Source organism: Rhineura floridana, chromosome 5 (assembly GCF_030035675.1).
Source record: "Rhineura floridana isolate rRhiFlo1 chromosome 5, rRhiFlo1.hap2, whole genome shotgun sequence".
In the NCBI taxonomy this organism is placed as follows: Eukaryota; Metazoa; Chordata; class Lepidosauria; order Squamata; family Rhineuridae; genus Rhineura; species Rhineura floridana.
This window is the reverse complement of record NC_084484.1, coordinates 139,337,273-139,361,315: the sequence shown is the minus strand read 5'-3', so window position 1 is coordinate 139,361,315 and position 24,043 is coordinate 139,337,273. Positions and strand designations below refer to the sequence as shown.

Sequence of the window (24,043 nt, the reverse complement as noted above, 5' to 3'; positions counted from 1 at the left end):
CCTTTCCTCCCAGCAGGAGCCCAGGGCTGCAAACAAAATCACTTTAAAACATCATAAAAACAGATCTTAAAATACATTAAAACAAAACAGCGTTAAAAACATTTTTAAAAAAACAACTTTAAAGAAAGGGTTAGAAACATTATTAAAAACATATTAAGCAATTCTAACACAGACGCAGACTGGGATAGGTCTCAACCTAAAAGGCTTGTTGAAAGAGGAAAGTCTTCAACAGGCGCCGAAAAGATAGCAGAGATGGTGCCTGCCTAATATTCAAAGGGAGGGAATTCCACAGGGTAGGTGCTGCCACACTAAAGGTCCGTTCCCTATATTGTGCACAACGAACCTCCTGATAAAATGGTATCTGCAGGTGGCCCTCACCTGCATAGCGCAGTGATTGACTGGGTATATAAGGGGTAAGACAGTCTTTCAGGTATCCTGGTCCCGAGCTGTATAGGGCTTTATACACCAAAACTAGAACCTTGAACCTTGAATGGTGCGTTAACCACACCCTGGATCCCCTTGGTCAGATCCCCTCGGCAAGCTTTAATAAGCCAAGAAGGGCAAGGGTTGAGAGGACATGTTGCTGGCCGCATCATCGCAAGCACCGTGTCCACGTCATCAGGCCGCATCAACTGAAACTGTTTGCAAGAAGTTGCAGCAGACGTTGCACTGGACACCTCATTGGGGACTACAGTACATATGGATGGGGCATCAAAACTGCTACGGAGGCGTGCAACTTTACCCTCAAAGTGCCTTCCAAACAATTCACAGTGGGCCTCTGAAGGGTCTAAGACTCCATTTCCTGGAGTTGATGTCAACAGACCCCTGACAATATGGAAAAGTTCAACTGGACGGCTACTTGAGGATGCAATGGAGGCAGTGGGCCTTCGCTGCCCTCACCGCCACACAGTAGGCACGGTTATGATGTTTTACTCGTGCCCGATGAGCCTCACAGCACGTCTTTCGCCACTTGCGCTCTAGCCATCGTCCAGCCTGTTTCATTGCCCTTAGCTCACTGGTGTACCAAGGTGCAAGCCGGGCTCCACAGTGCCGGAGAGGGCGCTTGGGGGCAACCATGTTGAGAGCCCGACGCGCCTTGCTGTTCCACAGCGTGACAGGGCTTCAACAGGGTCACCTCAATCTACTGGGAACTCCCCCAGGGAATTCAGGAATCCAGTGGATTCCATTAGGCTCTGGGGGTGGACCATCTTAAATCTGTCCACCACCCCTGCAGGGAAGGATCAGAGCCATAAATCTAAACTTCACCAAGAAGTGATCTGACCATGACAATGGGGTGACATCCACCCCCACTATCTCCAGACCACCCCTTCCTCCATCTGGAGCAAAAACCAAGTTGAGGGTGTGCCTTGCCCTGTGAGTTGGGCCAATAGCAACTTGAGACAGTTCCATGGTCGTCATGGAGGCCATGAAGTCCCGAGCCAGAACACTAGAGGCAGCCTCAGCATGGACATTGAATAGTTGTGGATAGTGTATTAATTCACTAATTATCAAAACAACCATTGCGGTTTAAGAATATACCTGCAGCCAACAGATATTTCTATCAAACTTTAAAAAGCAGGGAGCTGGACACCTATTGTGGATGCACTGGGAGAGCTATTCCCCTCACAGAGCTACAGTCATCAGAGTTCTCTGGCAGGAGGGGCCGACTGTTCAGCCACTCTGGCCACTGGAGCTCTTGCCAGGGGAATAGGAGTCTCCTAACAGCTCTCAGCACCCTTCAAAACCTATACTTCCCAGGATTCTTGGGGGGAAGCAATGACTGTTTAAATTTCTAGTAAGGGTGTGGCCCCCTGGTTAGTCAAGCCAAACAGCTGTTAGTCTGGCTTTTAGAACACTAACAGTTGGTTCTTACTGAGCATGGCTGTGATTATCATAGACCCCAATGTTACTTTTCTTAAATTAAATAAAAATCAGCCATGCATTTTTTTTTAACTTTTAAACTGCAGAAGATGAAGGTCAGAGTATGGAGTAAGGTCAGTCATAGGATTACATGTACTCTGTAAACATGGCTGATTTTTAATTAATTTCAACAAATTATGAGACCACTGACAGAAAAAAATCCAAAGAAGGGTATGGATTATTTTACTCTTGTTTCAGACTTTGAACTCTGGATTTTCTCTGAGTGTTTTGTGTATTGCCATGAAAACTTAGAGGGTTGTTAAGGAAGCGTTTCTGAGTTTGGAATGTAAATTTTGTAACATTTTGTTTTGAAATGAGCTTATGGGAAGTAACAGAATGGCATGGAGGGTATTTTCAATTTAACATGGTGGAGTGTGAAAGATCCATGCTGGTTATAGTATACAACCACTCTTGCAGTTCCTTTTTCCAAAAGCATATTATATTAGCAAGACATAAATACTGAAACAACATTACTTTGGGCTCAGATGACTTCCTTGAACTCTGCCTGAATAAAATTTCCATTAATGTAGATTGCTAAAGCTTTATCTGTCTGGTTTTTTTTTTTTTTTGGTTTAGTTGTGGTCTACACAGTTAGATATCCCCTTTATTTTAATTTGAAAATGATTTCTGTATCTTGGCAACTCTCATCCTGTAATGTAGAAAATAGTTTACCTGAGATTATGAATACAGTTTGCCTATTAATGATCAATCCTTTTGGTAGATGTTAACATAATATATTACATGTCTTAGTAATGGTGTGCTAAAGGAAATAAAGTTCTGCTTTGCTGTTTGTGTATCATTTTTGTGTTGTACTAAGGGAGACATTGATCTGTGCTTGCTTTTGAAATTATTCCTTTTACCAACTGCAAAATAGATTTATATTTTGTTAGCCAGCAAGACAAGTAAATTTGAAATGCTGCATTGTATGGTCAAGGTTGTTCAACACAAATGAAAGCATGTGGTGGTAGTGTGTATTATATTGTAATTGTACCATTTTGGTGTGGTATAATTTATATTTGTTGTAGAAGAACTATTGACAGTAAATGTTAGAATTTTAAGAATCTTAACTTTCTTTAAAGTAGTCTGTCTTTCTTTAGCAGAAAATGGCAATATTTCTGACGTGGACCTTGAGGATGCCAAACAAGTTGGCTTCCTGTGTTGGGTACGGATCAGTTCAGGGAGATGGTGCTCATTGAGGTGGGGATGGCTTTTTGGGGAAGCATGGTGTTGGTGCTTCCCTGCGATTGAGGGGGGCTGGCAGCTGCAGAGCACATGCAGGAAGGTTTCTTTGGCATATCCGCAGCACCACTTGTCTTGGCTTCCAGACTTGACAGCTCATTGAGGTGGGCACAGTGCATGAAACGCCAGTCAGCAAAGCTGGGAACAAATTTTGATATTCCAATCAAATCAAGGTCTTTAAAAGTTTTTTTCCCTTCCTTGTAGATGTTGCAGAGAATAGGGAAGACAAGCCTGCTACTACTGACTCTACTGTCAAGCCTTCTACTCAAGTTATAGCAGCAAGTATGTCTGCTTTTGATCCATTAAAAAATCAAGATGAAATCAACAAAAATGTCATGTCAGCATTTGGGCTGGCAGATGATCAGGTGTCGGGTAAGAATATATTATTTATTGAAACCCTTGTTGAAGTTTGAACCTTTCAGGGTCAGCCATGCATCATGAGGATCTTGTAGAATGAACATGAAGGAAATGCTACATTCTTATTTTATTACAGTAAAAAGAAATACTGGCAACTATTAAGAAAACCTTTCTAAATTAAAAATATCTTGACATTTCCTAAGACGTAATTAGAGATGAATGGGCCAGCTGAAGTCTGTTTAAGCATCAACTGGCACTAGTCATTGGTTTATTCTGTCCTTTTGTGTGTGTGAACATTCTGAAAATGCATGAAAAATCTTCATGTAAATTGTATACCTTTTCTGTGTACCCTTTCTCTAAAATTCACATTTAGCCAATGCTTATCAATGCATGTCCTACATGAAATACACATTTTTATATAAAGTACCTATTTTGGTGACCTTGACTGCGTCATAAAATCCAGAGAAGTGCATAATTCTACTGATAGTAGTGTTCTGATCCACAAGCAAGTTCAGCAAGTTGAATTGGGTAAGTCTAATGGAAAAATTGGACCATGCATATTCCCCCCCATCCCTAGACGAAACATTGTTACTAGATATGTGACAGCAGGTTAAACACATAGTTTTATGGTATAATTAAACCATATCAAAGATTTGTACGTGATCTTAGATTAAATGAATTAACGTATGTACAATGAGGCATTTCTGTTTGGTATACTGTCTTTGTATCTGTCAGAAGCATAATTCTTGTTGATTATTTTCCTGTCAGCTGCAGAAGTTGGATGACTAATATGCCCCAAGTTTTAGCTTGGACTTCATTAAAGGTCTAGGTTTTAATTTTAATTAGGATAGTTATATATGAGTGACATATATACATGGAAAAATAGTGTTTCTGGATTTTAATGTGCTCACAACTTGAATACTGCATGAATGGGCACATGGAAAGGTCATATACAACCATGGTTAAACTGTGCTGATAGATTAAAGTCTTGAGAATATTATCTTTTTTGTTGCATAAGGGGTTTTCCCCTTGTGATTGCACAGAAAAGTTTGGAAAGAAGCGCAGTGTATCTGAAAGGCTGAGAAAACAGAAAATATACACTGAAGTAAAAATTAGTCTCTTAACTAATCTTCAGTGTTCAGGGTTAACAGCAAGGACTGAAAAACTTGTATGCATGAGAGAGAGAGGGACAGAAAGCAAGTTATAACACAAAATGGGAAACGCTTAAGTGCTGTATACGGCTGTGATCAAGCAGCTGATAATTTCATGTAATTATTACATTATATATAGGTAAACTTAGTTGTAGCTCCCTTGCAAACACTACTTTCCTATAATGTTTCATAGCTCAGAGTAAGTTGCTCGCCCTTATGCTAGGACTAATCACAATGTGTTTTTCTTATGTGTAATCTAAAGAGAAAATGGAATGTTGAGCTGATTTTCTTGATGCAAAATTAGCCCTGTGCAAGGCAAATTAAGCATGTTACAGCTATCCATGTAGATTGTACTTTTGAGAGATGAAAACTGATCTGCTGGGAAGCAATCAGATGACAAATTCACAACATAGCTGCTGCATGGTTTGAATTTGCTACATGCTCAGGTTGCCCTTAGGTTGTATAAATTTGGTGCTCTGGCTCTATAAAATCCAGATATTTGGGGATTGTTCTTCTCCCTGGCTGTATATAGATGATTTTTGAAGGGCAACAGAAGTAACTACTCCATCAGAACTACTATGACTATAAGCCTGAACTGGCATTGAAAGCTTAATAACTGTAAAAAAAAATTAGGGATTGGAGACGTGCACGGCAGAGAAACGTGCTTCCAAGAGGAAACTCTCTGTTATGTTTTCCTGCTCCCTAATTGTATTACAAATGTTTTTAAATGGCAGGGAATTGATATTGGGAATCAATTAGTTTTGTGTTAATTTGAAAGAAAGAGCTTGATAAGTGCTCATGAGGATTAGCAGATATGTGCACATCCTTCACTTGGGATTTAAAAAAACCAACCCAGACCATTTAGTGGAGTCGAGGAAGGATGGGTTTGTTACTAATTTCAGGGGTGTAGCCCAATTAATACCTATGACATGTAAACATGTACAGTAGGGCTCCGCTTACCGGCGTTCCATTTTCCGGCGTTCCGCTGATGTGGCAGCTTTCGATGAGGAGAAATTCCCTGTTTTAAGGCCGTTTTTGCACTTTTGCGACATTTTCGCATCATTTTTGTGCAACGCGCCCCATTATTTTCAATGGGTTTCGCTTTATGGCGATTTCCGCTTTACGGCAGCAGTCCGGAACAGAACCTGCCGTATAAGCGGGGCCCACCTGTACTGGGAGTTTCCCCAAATAATGTTTTAAAGTGTTGTGTAACTCTTCAAAATTAGTTTGGCTAGAGTACGGCAGGAAAAAAATGAGTAGATAATATCCTGGGCAGTTACAGCACTGCAGAGTTACCTTCAAGTCTGTGAAAAGTTAACATCTGTATTCAGACTATAGTATAAAAATGAGTAACCTGGAACCTAGATGTTCCTTGGGTACATCACTTCAGTGGATTCTTTGCATCAGTCATAACTCATGCTGATTCAACTATAATGTTTTTACTCAGCTGGGAGGACGCACTGGCTTCTAATGAAAGAATGTGGGGACAAGAAGATGCTAGAGAAAGGAAAGACAGTGAGATTTGGTGATTCAGCAACAATCTGGACAAATTACTGATCACAAACTGGGTTTGTGCTGAAACTGAAATACTCATGAAATAGTTATTGAATTAATATTTTTAAATAGTCTCAAACATCAGATCATGATGCTTCTTCTATACAGATTGTCATGAATTTTTGAAAAAATGTCTGTTGGTACTAACAGGGACTTCTGCATACTGTGCCTTTTTAAAATGGATGTTTCTGAACATACTAAATCAGTTTAACTTCATTCAGGTTTCTTAAAACTTAATACAGCTAATGTCCAAACTGCAAATCCTTTAAAACAGGAATGTTTATGTATAAGTCAGCCATAGGTTAGTGGAAACTGAAAATAAGTAGCCAAGAGACACTGATAAATTTGCACAAAAGCGTTTATTAAGGAATACAAGTTTTATTTGGGAAAGAACTTGTTCAGCTCTCTTTGTGTTACTTTAAGAAATTGCCTAATTTTGGAACAGATTGCATAGTAGATAGTATATTTGGCCTTTTAAATATTGAAACCAGAGCTTGGAAAAGTTATTTTTTTAAACTACAACTCCCATCAGCCCCAGCCAGCCATGCTGGCTGGGGCTGATGGGAGCTGTAGTTCAAAAAAGTAACTTTTCCAAGCTCTGATTGAAACTTGGGATATTGCATACACTTTTATTCATGAAAGTCAGAGAGATTACTAGAATACTGTGTCTGTGCTGTTTTTCCCAGGACCCCCCAGTGCCCCTGTAGAAGAACGTTCAGGAACACCAGATAGCATTGCTTCTTCATCCTCTGCTGCTCATCCACCTGGTGTTCAGCCACAGCAGCCGCAATATGGAGGAACTCAGCCACAAACTGGGCAGATGGAAGGTGAGCAATACCTGTATTTCATTATCCTGCTGACAGAGTGCCCCACCCATATCTCCTGATATGACCCTGCCTTCTCCAGCTCCACCATTTTCAGCTGCCTGCAGGTGACTTCCTCTCTCAAACTACAGTTAACTATTGTCTCTTGCTGCCCCTCACTCCTTGCTCTATCTCTCTCCACCACCCTCTCTCTCCTAACTGCACCTCTTTCATAAAAACTGTGGAGTATCCCTTTAATCTTCATTCCCAACTGTAACCAAACTTAATTACGTGTAGCTGCACTTTCTCATGTTCATCACTCATTATGCTTGTATCCCCCTCCCTTTATCTTCCCCTCTGTCCAAATTTAGATTGTAAGTTCCTTGGCAGCAGGAATTTGTTTTTGATGCTACCTTGTACAGTGCTGTGTATGTTGAAGGCACTGTAAAACATCAATCATAAAATTACGAAGGTTTTCCTTGAGTTGTTTTAGCATAATGTATAAGGTCAGATTTAGAAGGGCCATTTCTGATTATGTAACATTTAAAACGCTAGATGGTGCTACAGTGCCAAGTCATAAGGAAGGCAATTCTATAAAGTGAAAATGGGTATGAAAGTTATTTTGCAGGATTATTGCAGAAGGGTTTCAGTGATACTGCAACATTTTTCTAGCAATACTGTCAAACACCCCCTTTTAACACTAGAAACATCTGATTTGTCTAATTTAACATAAGAACATAAGAAGAGCCTGCTGGATCAGGCCACTGGCCCATCTAGTCCAGCATCCTGTTCTCACAGTGGCCAACCAGGTGCCTGGGGGAAGCCCGCAAGCAGGACCCGAGTGCAAGAACACTCTCCCCTCCTGAGGCTTCCGGCAACTGGTTTTCAGAAGCATGCTGCCTCTGACTAGGGTGGCACAGCACAGCCATCATGGCTAGTAGCCATTGATAGCCCTGTCCTCCATGAATTTGTCTAATCTTCTTTTAAAGCCGTCCAAGCTGGTGGCCATTACTGCATCTTGTGGGAGCAAATTCCATAGTTTAACTATGCGCTGAGTAAAGAAGTACTTCCTTTTGTCTGTCCTGAATCTTCCAACATTCAGCTTCTTTGAATGTCCATGAGTTCTAGTATTATGAGAGAGGGAGAAGAACTTTTCTCTATCCACTTTCTCAATGCCATGCATAATTTTATACACTTCTATCATGTCTCCTCTGACCCGCCTTTTCTCTAAACTAAAAAGCCCCAAATGCTGCAACCTTTCCTCGTAAGGGAGTCGCTCCATCCCCTTGATCATTCTGGTTGCCCTCTTCGGAACCTTTTCCAACTCTATAATATCCTTTTTGAGATGAGGCGACCAGAACTGTACACAGTATTCCAAATGCGGCCGCACCATAGATTTATACAATGGCATTATGATATTGGCTGTTTTATTTTCAATACCTTTCCTAATTATTGCTAGCATGGAATTTGCCTTTTTCACAGCTGCCGCACACTGGGTCGACATTTTCATCGTGCTGTCCACTACAACCCCGAGGTCTCTCTCCTGGTCGGTCACCGCCAGTTCAGACCCCATGAGCGTATATGTGAAATTAAGATTTTTTGCTCCAATATGCATAATTTTACACTTGTTTATATTGAATTGCATTTGCCATTTTTCTGCCCATTCACTCAGTTTGGAGAGGTCTTTTTGGAGCTCTTCGCAATCCCTTTTTGTTTTAACAACCCTGAACAATTTAGTGTCATCAGCAAACTTGGCCACTTCACTGCTCACTCCTAATTCTAGGTCATTAATGAACAAGTTGAAAAGTACAGGTCCCAATACCGATCCTTGAGGGACTCCACTTTCTACAGCCCTCCATTGGGAGAACTGTCCGTTGATTCCTACTCTCTGCTTTCTGCTTCTTAAACAATTTCTTATCCACAAGAGGACCTCTCCTCTTATTCCATGACTGCTAAGCTTCCTCAGAAGCCTTTGGTGAGGTACCTTGTCAAGCGCTTTTTGAAAGTCTAAGTACACTATGTCCACTGGATCACCTCTATCTATATGCTTGTTGACACTCTCAAAGAATTCTAATAGGTTACTGAGACAGGACTTTCCCTTGCAGAAGCCATGCTGGCTCTGCTTCAGCAAGGCTTGTACTTCTATGTGCTTAGTTAATCTAGCTTTAATAATACTTTCTACCAGTTTTCCAGGGACAGAAGTTAAGCTAACTGGCCTGTAATTTCCGGGATCCCCTCTGGATCCCTTTTTGAAGATTGGCGTTACATTTGCCACTTTCCAGTCCTCAGGCACGGAGGAGGACCTGAGGGACAAGTTACATATTTTAGTTAGCAGATCAGCAATTTCACCTTTGAGTTCTTTGAGAACTCTTGGGTGGATGCCATCCGGGCCTGGTGATTTGTCAGTTTTTTATATTGTCCATTAAGCTTAGAACTTCCTCTCTCGTTACCACTATTTGTCTCAGTTCCTGAGAATCCCTTCCTGCAAATGTTAGTTCAGGTTCAGGGATCTGCCCTATATCTTCCACTGTGAAGACAGATGCAAAGAATTCATTTAGCTTCTCTGCAATCTCCTTATCGTTCTTTAGTACACCTTTGACTCCCTTATCATCCAAGGGTCCAATTGTCTCCCTAGATGGTCTCCTGCTTTGAATGTATTTATAGAATTTTTTGTTGTTGGTTTTTATGTTCTTAGCAATGTGCTCCTCAAATTCTTTTTTAGCATCCCTTATTGTCTTCTTGCATTTCTTTTGCCAGAGTTTGTGTTCTTTTTTATTTTCTTCATTTGGACAAGACTTCCATTTTTTGAAGGAAGACTTTTTGCCTCTAAGAGCTTCCTTGACTTTGCTCGTTAACCATGCTGGCATCTTCTTGGCCCTGGCGGTACCTTTTCTGATCTGCGGTATGCACTCCAGTTGAGCTTCTAATATAGTGTTTTTAAACAACTTCCAAGCATTTTTGAGTGATGTGACCCTCTGGACTTTGTTTTTCAGCTTTCTTTTTACCAATCCCCTCATTTTTGTGAAGTTTCCTCTTTTGAAGTCAAATGTGACCGTGTTGGATTTTCTTGGCAATTGGCCATTTACATGTATGTTTAATTTAATAGCACTGTGGTCACTGCTCCCAATCGGTTCAACAACACTTACATCTCGCACCAGGTCCCGGTCCCCACTGAGGATTAAGTCCAGGGTTGCCGTCCCTCTGGTCGGTTCCATGACCAACTGGTCTAGGGAATAGTCATTTAGAATATCTAGAAACTTTGCTTCTTTGTCATGACTGGAACACATATGCAGCCAGTCTATGTCCGGGTAGTTGAAGTCACCCATTACTACCACATTTCCTAGTTTGGATGCTTCCTCAATTTCATATCTCATCTCCAGGTCTCCCTGAGCATTTTGATCAGGGGGACGATAGATCGTTCCCAGTATTAAGTCCCTCCTGGGGCATGGTATCACCACCCACAACGATTCTGTGGAGGAGTCTGCCTCTTGGGGTTTCGAGCTTGCTGGATTCAATGCCTTCTTTCACGTATAGAGCGACTCCGCCACCAGTACGTCCTTCCCTGTCCTTCCGATATAGTTTATATCCAGGGATAACCGTATCCCACTGGTTTTCTCCATTCCACCAGGTCTCCGTTATGCTCACTATATCAATGCTCTCCTCTAAGACCAAGCACTCCAGTTCTCCCATCTTGGTTCGCAGGCTCCTAGCATTAGCGTACAGGCACTTGTAAGCAGTGTCTCTCTTCAAGTGTCTTTGGCACTTGTGGTTAGGCCTGTGGTAATTTTGCTCTTCTGAATTTATATCCTGTGCCCCTGCTCTCACAATGCCTACTTCTAGGCCTACCCCTTTTAAAATTTCATCATTTCTTTGGTTTTTATCCCAGGGGGGAGGTTTATTCTGAACCGGACCTTTCTCAGCTCCTGTCGGGTTTCCCCCCTCAGTCAGTTTAAAAGCTGCTCTGCCACCTTTTTAATTTTAAGTGCCAGCAGTCTGGTTCCATTCTGGTTCAAGTGGAGCCCGTCCCTTTTGTACAGGCCCGGCTTGTCCCAAAAAGTTCCCCAGTGCCTAACAAATCCAAACCCTTCCACCCGACACCATCGTCTCATCCACGCATTGAGACTGCGAAGCTGGGCCTGTCTGGCTGGTTCTGCGCGTGGAACCGGTAGCATTTCAGAGAAAGCCACCTTGGAGGTCCTGGCTTTCAGCATCCTACCTAGCAACCTAAATTTTGCTTCCAGGACCTTACGGCTGCATTTCCCCATGTCGTTGGTGCCAACATGCACCACGACCACTGACTCCTTCCCAGCACTGTCTACCAAACTATCTAAACGACGGGCGATATCCGCAACCTTCGCACCAGGCAGGCAAAACACCTTGCAGTCTACACGCCCATCACACACCCCACTGTCTATGTTCCTAATGATCGAATCACCCACTACAAGGATCCCTCCAGCCCCTGGAGATATATCCTCGGCACGAGAGGATAGCTGCTCATCCCCCAAGGAATGGGTCCCTTCTAAGGGATCGTTTCCCTCTTCCTCAGCTGGATGCTCTCCTTCCCCGAGACCATCGTTGTCCATGATAGCAGGAGAGCTATCATCGTTGGAGTGGGACACAGCTATAACGTCCCTGAAGGCCTCCTCCACACACCTCTCTGCCTCTCTCAGCTTTTCCAGGTCGGCCACCTTGGCCTCGAGGAAATGAAGTCGTTCCCGGAGAGCCAGGAGCTCATTGCACCGAGAGCACACCCACGACTTCTGTCCAACAGGCAGATAGTCGTACATGCTGCAGGCGGTGCAAAACACTGGAAAGCCCCCACACCCCTGCTGGCTTCTTACCTGCATAGTTTTGTTTAAGGTTTATTACGTCAATGGGTTGGAGACTGCGGTTTAGTTGAGGTCAGGGAACAGACGGGCAGAGTGGGGGGCCCTGGCCTCCTCGCCCTGCTGCCGAACTCGCTCTGCTGCTTAACTCGCCTTGATGCTTTGTTATCTGGGGCTCCCTCTATTTCCATTAATATTCCAGAAAATGCAAAGCCTGCCCTAAGGCAATGTAGAACCTGACTGTTCAAAGCACTGTTGGTTTATATACCTTGTATTATGTGCGTTAGAACTATAAAATGAATACTTGCCTCAAAAGTATACATTCTAATTTTCAAGGAAATCTTTGGGCAGTATCCAGCGAAATAGCTCTGGCACCACAAGGATTTCCAGTTGCGCATTGGAACTTCCCCTTTTCCTTACCCATCCCCACACCCTCCCTAAATCCACTGTGGAGGGTTGGGGGAACCCTAGAACAGATCAAGGGGGTGTGCAAGGAGAGGAAGGGGAAGTTCCATTGCACAGCCAGATGTCCTTGTCCTAACAGAACTACTTTGTTGGATACTTCCCTTTGTGTCTTCAGGTCTTCCATGTAAAGGAGGAGAGTGGCTTAGAGGTTAAAATAAAAACCACACAAAAAAACCCTTGATTTCCACCTGTCCCTAGATGCTAGACTTACATGCAAAGGATGTCACTTAGGCCTATCTTTCTGGGAATTGGAGTCTGACATTAAAGCACACTTTAAAAAGCCTTAAACAACTTGGGCCCTAAATATCCTCCCATACCAGCCTGTTTACTAAGATCTACAGAGGACACCCTCTTGGTGGTCCCTTTGGAGGGGGGCTTTGACTCATGTGGTCCCTTACCTTTGCAATAGCCTCTCCTCTGAGGTGCATCATGCCTCTACATTATTTTCATTCAAACAGGTAAGGATGCACGTCTTTACGTTGGCTTTTGGGGAGAGATTAAGTGCCTGGTGATGTTTATTTTCAGTGCTTCTGCCTAATTTATTTGCAAGTTGTTATATTTTGGTTTACTTCATGTTAAATTGTTATTCTTAATTATGATTTAATGTTATGTGTTCCCTTGGGACTCCTGAGTGAAGGGTGGACTACAAATAACTCAGATAAATAAATTCATAAAATCTTCAACACTTAGGACTTCCCAAAGACTTGACTATCACATGCTACTATTCTTCTTCAAACCATATTTGGATAAGAAATCTGGTGGGGTGTGTGTATTTTCTTAAAGAAAAGGAGTGAGGCGGGGGGGGGGTAATGGCTAAATTTCTGTTACATCAGGTAACCTGTTTTCTGTGGAAAATCTAACTATTTAGTTGGATTTAATAACTTCTCAGTTTTATTTTTTATTAAGAGAAGTGTATCCAAGAGTGTAAGACTGAGCTGCTAATATTTTAATTTTTTAAAGCTTTTAATTTAAATTGGTAGGCCAGATATATCCACAATATCCACAACAGGCTGGATACCCTGCTCCGCAGCCTCAACCTCAGCAACAGTTTGGTATGCAGTATCCAGGTAAGCAGGTGGTAGGTCCTTCAAAATTGCTGTATAGTACAGAATGCTTAGCTATTTCTCGAAATACATCTTTTCGTCATTCAGTTCTCAAACTAAACTAGTTCAGTGATCTTTGTAGGTTGCAGTGGAAAGTATTACCACTGCACAAGGGACCTTAAGGCTTTCCTCAGTAACGATATACTTGGATGCACTTCAGTTGCAGCTGCATGAGGACTGTGGGTTTTTTTTGGGGGGGGGAGGTAATCCCAGACACCATCTGAATAATGTAGCCATGTGGTCAGGGTAGATTGCGTTAGTTTTCCATGTGGCTGCATTACTCACATGACTTTATCATTTTGATACAGCTCCCAGCTATTTGAGATTGTCTTACCAAAAGGTAGCTCCCAAATAGTTGTTTCTGAGTCTGAAGGGCAGCTCACGAACCATAGATGCATTACAAATGTTATTGGATGTATAGCATCCAATCCTACTAGTTCTGGTGGAAATTCTGCCCAAAAAGTGTACTGATGATGATCCAGTTAGAGCGCCTTGTTATGAAGCTTGGTTGTTTTTTGTGGTAACATGAGGAAATGCCTGCTAGCTTACTTGCTCACTCTCCCCTGATTGGCCTCCTGAAAGCATCTGGAACTCTTCAGCTATAGGGAAACTAGTCAAATACTCCCTTAAAGAGCTCAATAAATCGGGAGAGCTTGAGAAAACTTAAGACATTTTTTCTTTTGAAGAAAACTTGCATCTAAGTTTTTACATTTCCCTTGAACATTGACCTATTGCAAATCATTGCTATAAATTGGTGAGTAAAAATAAATAATAATAATAAATTTATTTTTTGTGTCGCCTATCTGGCCGAAGCCACTCTAGGCGACGTACTGTAGTAGACTGTATCCTTACCAGGGCAACTTTTGAGGCCCAGTTCCTACAAATGCCATCTAATTGCTACTGTCAAGCAATTACCAGCAAAGTTACTATTTCTTCAAATGGAAGTTAAATTTTGTGCAAAGTGTCCTCTTTTTGAGTTTTGTGTTGTAGTGAAAAGGTTCTCTTTCCCTTCATCTATGCTCTTTCTAGAGTTAGAAGGCTTCTTATACGTTGATACCAGGTAACAGGTTTTGCTTATCATCATTGCATGTCAGTTTTGGTAGGGCTAAACTGAACTATCCCAAGCACACCAAAGTTTGGCAGGAGTATTGTTTTAAAAAGTTTGTTTCCACAGTAAATTTTGAGTCCAAGTTCCAGGTGAGTTTGAAATTCCACTGCATTCTTTAGTCCTTGCTTTCCATGTTTAGGGTCCTGACTTTTTAATAATTGTTATGTATCTGGTGTTTAATGCTAACAGGATTCCAGTCAATGGAGAGGTTTCATTGCAAGTAGCTTCAGGTGTGTTTCATGCCAGAGATAAATGAAGTTATCAGTCTTTGTACCAGGTTTTTTACATTGCCAATCTTAAATTGTTTTAAAATCAGGCTCATAAGGAAGCAAAGTATTAAAAGCACTTAAATTGGTGTTGGCATCCCTGTGAGAATAGTACCTGGAGGTATTTTCTATGTGCAGATCTAAATGTGTTCTATTTAGCTATGTAAGTTGAATTGTTTCAAGCTGTGAATGAGGCACAGCTTGAATATGCCTGAAATGGCACTTTAAAAATTCAGGTATATTCAGTGATGCCATATTTTACTAAAGGAAGATTTGGAAATAACTTCATCAAGCTAGATTTCATTTAATTGATATGTGTGAATGAATTTTTTTGTTAATCTCTTCTGTCCCCATCCCAACTTTCAACAGCTTTGGAGGGTGGCTTCACACAGGTGCTCACTTGATTATTCTACAATCAATTCTTGTAGTTACATGTATGAACTGACTGCACTGAAAAGCTTTGTTGTTGGAGTTGATGTTGGACAACAAGAAAACTCTGCTTGTTCATACATGGAAGAAACTTAACGCTGCAGCCAGCAAGTGGTCTGCATGTCTGTATGAGCCAACCTTTAGAGCAGGGTTGGGGAACTTACAGCCCTCCAGTTGTTGCTAGATTACAGTTGCCATCATTCCTGGCCATTGGCCATACTGGCTGGAATTGGAGTCTGCCAGCATCTGGAGGGCCACAAGTTGCCCACCCCTGATTTAGAGCAATGCTGTTGGAGAATGCCCCTCTTTTGTGCACTGGACTTGGTTTGTGTGTATTCAGGATTTTTTAAAAATGCAATTCATGTTTTCCCCAAGCTGTGTGTAATGTATGCTTTTCAGCTTTTGTCTGGAATGTCTTGTTTTTTTAAGAATGCAGTTAGGCTAATGCGTGTATAAAGAGATTTGCTGTGTTACTTCCACTTAAAAGTGTTGCTGTTCGGATCTTTTAGCAGGCTACAGTCAACAAACTGCTCCTCAACAAGCACAGCAGTTCCAAGGATACAGCCAGCAGGCATCACAGGCTCCAGCTCCTGGCTTTCCTGGCCAGCCTCAACAACTGCCAGCCCAGTCTCCCCAGCAGTATCAGACAGGCACCTATCCTGCACAGAACTACACAACACAAACTTCCCAATCTGCCAGTTATAACGTGACCCCAGCGTCACAACCTGGAATGGCTCCAAGCCAGCCAGGTGCTTATCAGCCAAGACCAGGCTTCACCCCACCACCTGGAACTACTATGACACCCCCTCCAAGTGGCCCTAATCCATATGCACGCAATCGTCCTCCTTTTGGCCAGGGCTACACCCAGCCAGGTCCTGGCTATCGATAAGGAAGCTGTGCTGTTGAAAGGCCCCAAGTAAATCCAAACAGTTGCTGATGCTACTCCATTCGTACAGGCTCTAAGGTTCTTTAACTGAAATTCAAAAACTAATGAAAGGCAGAATATTCTATGGTATCACTGTTGCCGTTTAATTTGCTGGGATGAATGACCAAATTAATTTTGTTTCCTGCTTTAAATTGTATTGGCTTTCTAGTTTAATATTGGTTCCTTTGAAAACACTACCTAAATGTTTGTAAAGTAATTACATTCTAACTTGCCATATTAAACTGCCAGGTGAAAATCTGGCTGATATCTGGCTTGTTTTTACTAATAAAATTATGTGCTAAATTAGATCCACTTGTTAAACTAGGTATGATGTTTAAATTGTAACATACATACTGAAATTGAATAAAATATTCAAACCATCATTTGACTGCTTAATGGCTGACCAGTGTGTGTTTTACTATACCATCACTATATGTGTGGCTGTAATTTACAAATCACATCCCCAACCCCCAATTAGGCCTTGTTCAACCATTATAATTATCCACAGAAGCAATCCCAGCATTGCCTGGTGGGACTGCCGGAAGACCTCAAATGTTGGCAAGCTGCTGCCAGTAAGCATACGTAATATTTAGCTAGATGGACTAATGGTCTGTCTCCATATAAAGCAACTTCCTATGTTCCTAGATAGGCACATACCACTAATCCCTGTAATGGCCTAATGTCTTGCCTGTGCACTTACTTGTGCATGTGCAGTGAAGGAGGAAGGATTGCGGTCTACTAGGCAAAAAACCTTGTAGTTTAAGAACGTACCCATAGCCCACAGATATTTCTATCAAACTTTAAAAAGCAGGGAGACTGGGCAGCAATAGTGAATGCACCAGGGGAGCAGGAGACCTGACCTCCTCTCTGAGATATTGTACTTCCCTACAAATGTGTCAAATTGCAAACACAATTTGGGTTGGTCTTTCACAGTCCAATCCACTTCCTGTGTAGCTTGGAAGAATTTGGTAACGTGCCTCTGAGCATGTGAGTGGTGGCAACACCTGCAAAGGCCAAATAACAGAAACAAGACATGTGCTGTGCTGATCTTGTTTTAGCAGGGAGGAAGCAACAATATTAAAACAGTTGATATAGTTCAGATGGTCACTTTCAATATGTCTGATTTCCTTTGCAATTTTAGTGAAGTTTCCTATAGTAAATCATTTTCTTTTGCTTCTATTTCTGTGAATATGTGAAGTACAACAACACTTTGCAACACTAAAAAAAACTCCAAACCAATTGTGGAATAATGGCACTGACTATTCTGCAGAATAGTTTCCAGTGGACATGAGGAGTGTCTCACTTTGCACATAACAGTGGGAGGTGAAATATATTCTAGCAGCTTTTTGATCCGGGAGGTAAGAAATGGGATCCTGTCCAAGTTTGCTGAGAATGGATTGATCATTTGCATGCTTATTGAGTTCAGTGGGATTTACTCCCCTGAAATCATGCGTAGGATAGGTAAAACTGACCATGTGGAGGGAGACCTGGAGTTGGCATGGGAAGAGGAAGAAGGAAGAGGTGAGGAGAGGAAGAAGGGGAGAGGAGAGGGGAAAGGCAGTTCAATGGGAGTTAGTCCTGTGCAATCATGCTTGGGATAGGTAAAACTGACCATGTGGGAGTGGGAAGGAGTGGATTGGAGGGTGATGGGGGAGGGGAGTGGCAAGAGGGAGGGGACAGGAGGAGGGGAGGACAGGTTTGATCATTTGCATGCTTATTGAGTTCATTGGGTTTTACTCCTGTGCAGTTGTGGCTAGGATAGGTAAAACTGACTGGGGGGAGGGGGAGGGGAGAGTAGCGGGAAGGAGGGGATAAGGGAGCAGGAGGAGGGAAAAGGGAGGAGTGAAAGAAGGGAGGGAAGGGGCAAAAGGGGATAGGAGAGCAGGTCCAATCATTTGCATGCTTATTGAATTCAGTGGGCGTTAGTCCTGTGCAGTCATGCTTAGAATAGGTAAAACTGACTATGGGGGACGGGGAGCGGGGAAGGAGGGGAGGGGAGGGACAAGAGGGAGGGAAAAGGAGGAGGGGAGGGCAGGTTTGATCATTTGCATGCTTTTTGAATTCAGTGGGATGTACTCCTGTGCAATTTGCTTGAAATGGAAATGGACTGCCTTCAAGTCAATTCCGACTTACGATGACCCTACGAATAGGGTTTTCATGGTAAGCGGTATTCAGAGGTGGTTTACTATTGCCTTCCTCTGAGGCGGAGAGGCAGTGAGTGGCCCAAGGTCATCAGTGAGCTTCATAGCTGTGTGGGGATTCAAACCCTGGTCTCCCAGGTCGTAGTCCAGCACTCTAACACTAGACCACACTGGCTCTCTGCAATCATGCTTAGGATAGGTAAAACTGACCTGGGAAAGAGGCAGGGAGGGAAGGGGGAGCGGAGGAGATTGGGTGGTTGGGCACTGGGCAGAGGGGAAGCCCCTTTTCCAAAAGGAAAACATTGGGAAAAGTATCATTGCTTTTCAGCGTTTCCCTCACCTTTTTATATTCTACAGCAGGCACATGTAGCCTTCCATCCAAATTTAAACCAAAGATATCCCTGGCCACATCCACACCAGACCTTTCTTTCACTTTGGACAGTCATGGCTTCTCCCAAAGAATCATGGGAAGTGTAGTTAGTGAAGGATGCAGAGAGTTGCTAGGAGATGCCCTGTTCCCCTCATAGAGCTTCAAAGAGAGTGGCTGACTGTTAAACTGCTCTGGCCACTGGAGCTGTCGGGAATAGGAGTCTCCTCTCAATGCCCTTCACAAACTACACTTCCCTGGATTCTTTGGGGGATGCCATGACTGTCTAAAATGAAATAAAGGTCTGGTGTGGGTGTGGCCCCGATTAGCCAAGCCAAGCAGTTGTGAGTCTGGCATTTAAAACTGATGGTTCTTACTGGGCATGTGCGACATTATAATAGACTTCAATGTAAAATTTATTAATTAAAAATCAGCCAGGCCTTTTTTTAACTTTTAAACTGCAGAAGATGGTCAGAGTATGGGGCAAGATCAGTAATAGGATTAAAAGTACATTGTGAACATGGCTGATTTTAAATTTCAAGAAATTATGAGAACTCACAGAAAAAAGTCCAAAAGGGGTCAGTTTTTTGTCTCTCTTTTTACACTTTGAACTCTGGATTTTCTCTTGAGTGTTTTGTGTATTGCCATAAAAACTTAGAGGGTTGTTAAGCAACCGTTTCTGAGCTCGGGACTATAATTTTTGTAAGGTTTTGTTTTGAAATGAGCTTATGGGAAGCATCAGAATGGTATGGGGGGTATTTTCAATTTAACATTGCAGAATGTGAAAAATCCATGCTGACTAGTATACAGCCACTCTTGTGGCTGTATAATAATAATGAAAATGTATTCAACTAAGTTCTACTCAGAGTTAGACCCACTGAAATTAACATACCTAAGTTGGTCATGCCTGTTAACTTCAGTGGGTCTGAATATGACTAATATTAAATATAAGCCATTTGCATTTAGTTGTATAGAATGCAAATGAAATATTTGCATTTTTAAGATCCTTTGTTAATCAGTCCTTGGGAGGACTATATTTTTAAAAGCATCATACCATCCTAAAATGTACAAAGTAATAACTGATACAGCTAAAACTATTTCAGATAATGTATTTAAGGCACCGGGCTATATTTTGATGTATGTGGTATCAATCTAATTCATACATTTTTATATTCTACACTTCTAATGCCTTGATCTTGGAAAACTAGTACTAGTGGTTATATTTTACAGGAGAATTAATTAATGAAGTCATCATTTTTGTGACTTTCTGATAGAGTAACTAGTCATATACGATACAACTGGATGAACCAATGGCTCCTTCTGATAGGCACAACCACTTCAATGTATATATGTGCTGTAGCCATTTTTATAATTTATCATTACATTTCTATCCCACCTTTCCATTTTATCTTCGCAAGAACCCTGTGAGTTAGGTTACTACGAGACAGTGACTGACCGAAGGATGCCCAGTGAGCTTCATGGCTAAGCAGGGATTTGAACCCAGGTCTCCCAAGTCCTAGTCCAACACTAACCACTATACCACACTGGCTCTTAAGCAGCCCTGAATGCACAGATTGTTGTGGTGGTGTGTGCATGCCCTTATGTGGAAGCACAGATTCACATAATTAATACTTCCCTGTCACCCATAGTTATAAACCCAGTAATGTTGCATATTCCTGTAGACAACTACATAAGACTAGGGAGCCTCTCACTCAAGCTGTGGTGAAATGGTTGCGTTATGTATTCTGCTTCATGCTATAAAATCAGGGTTGATGAAGGATGTGATAGACCCTGTTCATACTACGATATACTGAACCAAAAAAAGGCACTTCCACCACTCCCCTGCATCTACCTTTTATAATTTCAAAATGGTAATCTGAAGCTATCCTAAAGGATAGCAGAAGGCATTTGAAACAGGTCTCAAGAGAAAATTTGGAGTTTGGGATTTTTCAGGGTTCCCCCCCCCAGTTTTGTGCTTAATATACCAATGGATATATAGCAATGGATCAAATACTATTTATGATTAAAAATACTTTATTAAGAGTACAGTGTACCTGCAATGTACTTAGGTTTTTTATAAGCAACAAATCCAATATTCCTTGTGTTTTTTTATATTTTAATACATTGAATAAACACCTTTTAAAAACCTACATCTCTTCATATACAATGTTTAAATGTTTAAGCAATACAAATATAGCACTTTGTGTAGAGGGGGAAAGGATTGAGCCATTTTCAAAAACAGCCTTCATTTTTTTTCCATTCTACAAAGCAGAACACATTACTCTTTCAACTGTATATAAAGAAAACAGTTTTCAAATACAACAAAAATGAAGGTGGCTTTGTATGCTTCGGCAGTAATATATACTATATGCTATTTGACTAGTCTGCATTGATCCTAACTTGTTTAAAACCTAACAATCATACTAGTTTGTCAAGGGTACATGTAAACCTGTTAATTCTTGATTTTAAGTTGGCTTCTTGTGTATTTTATCAATTATGAACAGTGCATACATGTTTGGAAGGCAGGTTTCCCTGGAAGCAGTGAGTGACTGAGTGAATGTCTGCTTCTTTGTATTGCAAAGGGAAACACGTGTCATTTGGAAGTACCACAGCACACAAGATTTTTGAGATGTGACATCCTGCTTTGCTCCATTATAATATAATCACTATAATGTAATCATTATAATAGTAATCCTAAGGCTTGTACATATAATCTCCCTCTTAATTGCTGTAGCAATAGATTTTACCTGTAGGTAGCTGCATGTTTACCTTTAGACCAGAGCTGAAATCAATTCACTAGAGAGAGGCAAAATCTACAATGACATGTAGCTTGCAATTACCACAAAAGTAAAGACCTCAGCATGTATACAGTGTCTTTAACAGTCAGCACTAGCATGTAAGATGCTTGTCTTGAGAAGCAGCCCCTACTGGCATATTATAAACTGCTTTTACTAAGTTAAAGCCCTGTTTGAATTAACAATTAAAATCATGACAGACAATCAAATCTTCGCTTAGGTGAGCTCTCAGTCTCAATGAATGCCTGTTATTCTGCAAAATTAGAAAGACTATTACATTTCCACATGGGAGAACAAGTATTGATATAGGCTCAGTCACATGATTCTCTGTCATGTATTTGCAGTGTTTAATGTAGATTATCTGAGTGCAGAGTTATGTAGCATCATTAGTTTTCTAGAGTGTTCAAATGGAGTTGGGAGAATGGCGTATTTTCAGACTGGGTGTATAAAGTAGCAGAAAAGTTAACCTGACTGAATAATTTAAGTGAATAGGAAAATAAACCAGAATGTGAACTTTGGCAGTATGTGCCAATAAAATTCAGAATACATATTTGTTACCAACTTTTCAATAAAGGTGTCTCAAACAATGATAAATAACTACATCTTTCAAAATATGTAGATGGTACCATAAGAGATTAAGAGGGAGCCAGCTTCCCAAGACAGTATTTTATGACATGTTCTAACTTCCTACAACGGATCCATAAATCTGGACAACTATAATTAAGCAGCCAATGCTATTGAACAGTTAACACAGTATTGTCATTAGCTTTCAGAATGACAAATATAATACCATGGCGTATTTCCATATCTGAGCTTGTCTGTGTTAGCCATAGCTAGATGCAACCATATGGTACTCAGTTCATCTCTTGCTCTACCATTTTCCAGGTATTGTAGTTCCACACTCATACCAATGAACATAGTTAGTACGTGTCTCAGCTCCTATTTTTCCAAACTTGACAGGCTCCTGTCGCACTGCTCTAAAAAAGCCTGGTAAAACAAAAGGAGGGAAAGCCCAACATTTAGCAGAAGCTGAACGCTGAAGAGCTGGATCTCATATTACCTTTGTTTTAGGTGCACACCTAGGATTTTTAAAGTGTATACTTGAAAATGTGATGCAGAATAGGGAACCTCTTCAGCCGGAAGGCCACATTCCCTTGTATCTTTGGGGAATGCATGCCAGTGGTGAGTGGGGCCAGAGGCAAAAGTGAACAGAGCAACTCCTAATACAGTAGGCTACGTTCCAGCCACACCGAAGTTAGAGATTTTTTTTAAAAAAACTTTTTACACACCTTTTTCTCCATCCAATGGGACGCAGAAGGCTTTATCAGTTCAAGGATACATGCCAGCTAGGCAAAAGCACTCAAGGAGGGCATGAAGGAAGGGCAGTCAGGGGTATGGCCTAAGGAGAATCCCAAGGGCTAGAGTGAGAAGCCAGGAGGACTGCATTCAGCCTCCGGGCTTGAGGTTTTCCACCCCTACGGTAAAGGCTAAACAACACATGTGACCAAACTTCCGTTTGCACATGTGTGTCATAAACAATGCTACAGACCTGAACTTACAAGATCTGAACAGGGTAGTTCACGATAGATGCTGTTGGAGGTCACTGATTCATAGGGTCGCCATAAGTCATAGTTGACTTGAAGGCACACAACAACAGCAATCAATAATCTGGGAGCCACGTTGCCTGTGGATCCACGCCAAGTGTACTTTCAGTGGCAAACCTGGGTTTGCCCTGCAAGAAAAGGTCTAGACTGAAGATGATTTCTCACTTTGTGTTAGGGAATGCATAGACAGGATGTGCACACGTAGAAGTAGAGCCTAACACATCAGACTTTGATGTGACATTCTAATAGCTAGGAGGACAAAGACTAAACATTAGTGTCTGTGGTGGCTTAGATAGCATATGGTCAATCTGAATGATGGTGTTTAACTAGTAACATGATGAACATACATTATGCTATTTCTAAGGAGATTACCATGATTTGCTTTCAATGTTAACAAAGCATGCTGCATCAGCACAATTTAGCCTTAAGCCAATTGTTTCCCAAATCACTTTTAAGGGGTCCAATCATAGAATTTTGTTTTGTTTGCTGTCTACTGCTCCATTCCATCCTATACTGGTATACTGTCCTCCAGAACAATGGCTGTTGGGAGAAAAGAGTAACTTCCTATTTGGTCATTGCAATGCATTGTATGTAGGGTTACCTTTGAAAACAGTTTTGAAACTCCAGCTGCTATAGATCATGGCTTCAAGAATGCTCACTGGGACCAGGCACTGTGAACAAATTTTGCCAGTGCCTCATCATGTTCGCTGGCTACCAGCTCATTTCAAATTGTTGGTATTTTGCTTGATTTTCACCACATTTTAACTGTTATTTTATGCAATTGTGATTTTAAATATTTGATTGTGATTTTTTAAAACTTCGTCGTTTACAAGATGGCTAATAAATTGAATGACTGGATACATAAATAAATAGGTATATCACTTTATACAGTTTAACCAAATAGTTGAAAAGTAAACTTTACCTCTCCCAATTCCTATGGTCAGATCTTATGACTAAAAACTGTTGAAGATTGATGAATCAAAAGCTTTT

At 41.4% G+C, this 24,043-nt stretch overlaps 2 protein-coding genes across 34 annotated transcripts in view; one reads left to right on the top strand and one right to left on the bottom strand.

Moving 5' to 3' along the window:
- Positions 1-16,534, top strand: part of TFG (trafficking from ER to golgi regulator) — a 33,705-nt gene extending 17,171 nt beyond the window's left edge. For 3 of the 5 annotated variants that reach the window (XM_061628220.1, XM_061628219.1, XM_061628218.1), the window contains 4 exons: positions 3,364-3,531; positions 6,908-7,048; positions 13,296-13,382; positions 15,731-16,534. In XM_061628220.1, coding sequence (XP_061484204.1) covers positions 3,364-3,531; positions 6,908-7,048; positions 13,296-13,382; positions 15,731-16,110 — 776 coding nt within the window. In that variant the 3' untranslated portion in view covers positions 16,111-16,534. The remainder of the gene's footprint in view (positions 1-3,363; positions 3,532-6,907; positions 7,049-13,295; positions 13,383-15,730) is intronic. The other 2 variants (XM_061628222.1, XM_061628221.1) reach the window with 2 other exon arrangements.
- Positions 16,535-20,709: 4,175 nt separating this feature from the next.
- ABI3BP (ABI family member 3 binding protein) overlaps positions 20,710-24,043 on the bottom strand; it is a 235,902-nt gene continuing 232,568 nt past the window's right edge. For all 29 annotated transcript variants that reach the window (XM_061628187.1, XM_061628192.1, XM_061628194.1 and 26 more), the window contains one exon: positions 20,710-22,436. In XM_061628187.1, coding sequence (XP_061484171.1) covers positions 22,321-22,436 — 116 coding nt within the window. In that variant the 3' untranslated portion in view covers positions 20,710-22,320. The remainder of the gene's footprint in view (positions 22,437-24,043) is intronic.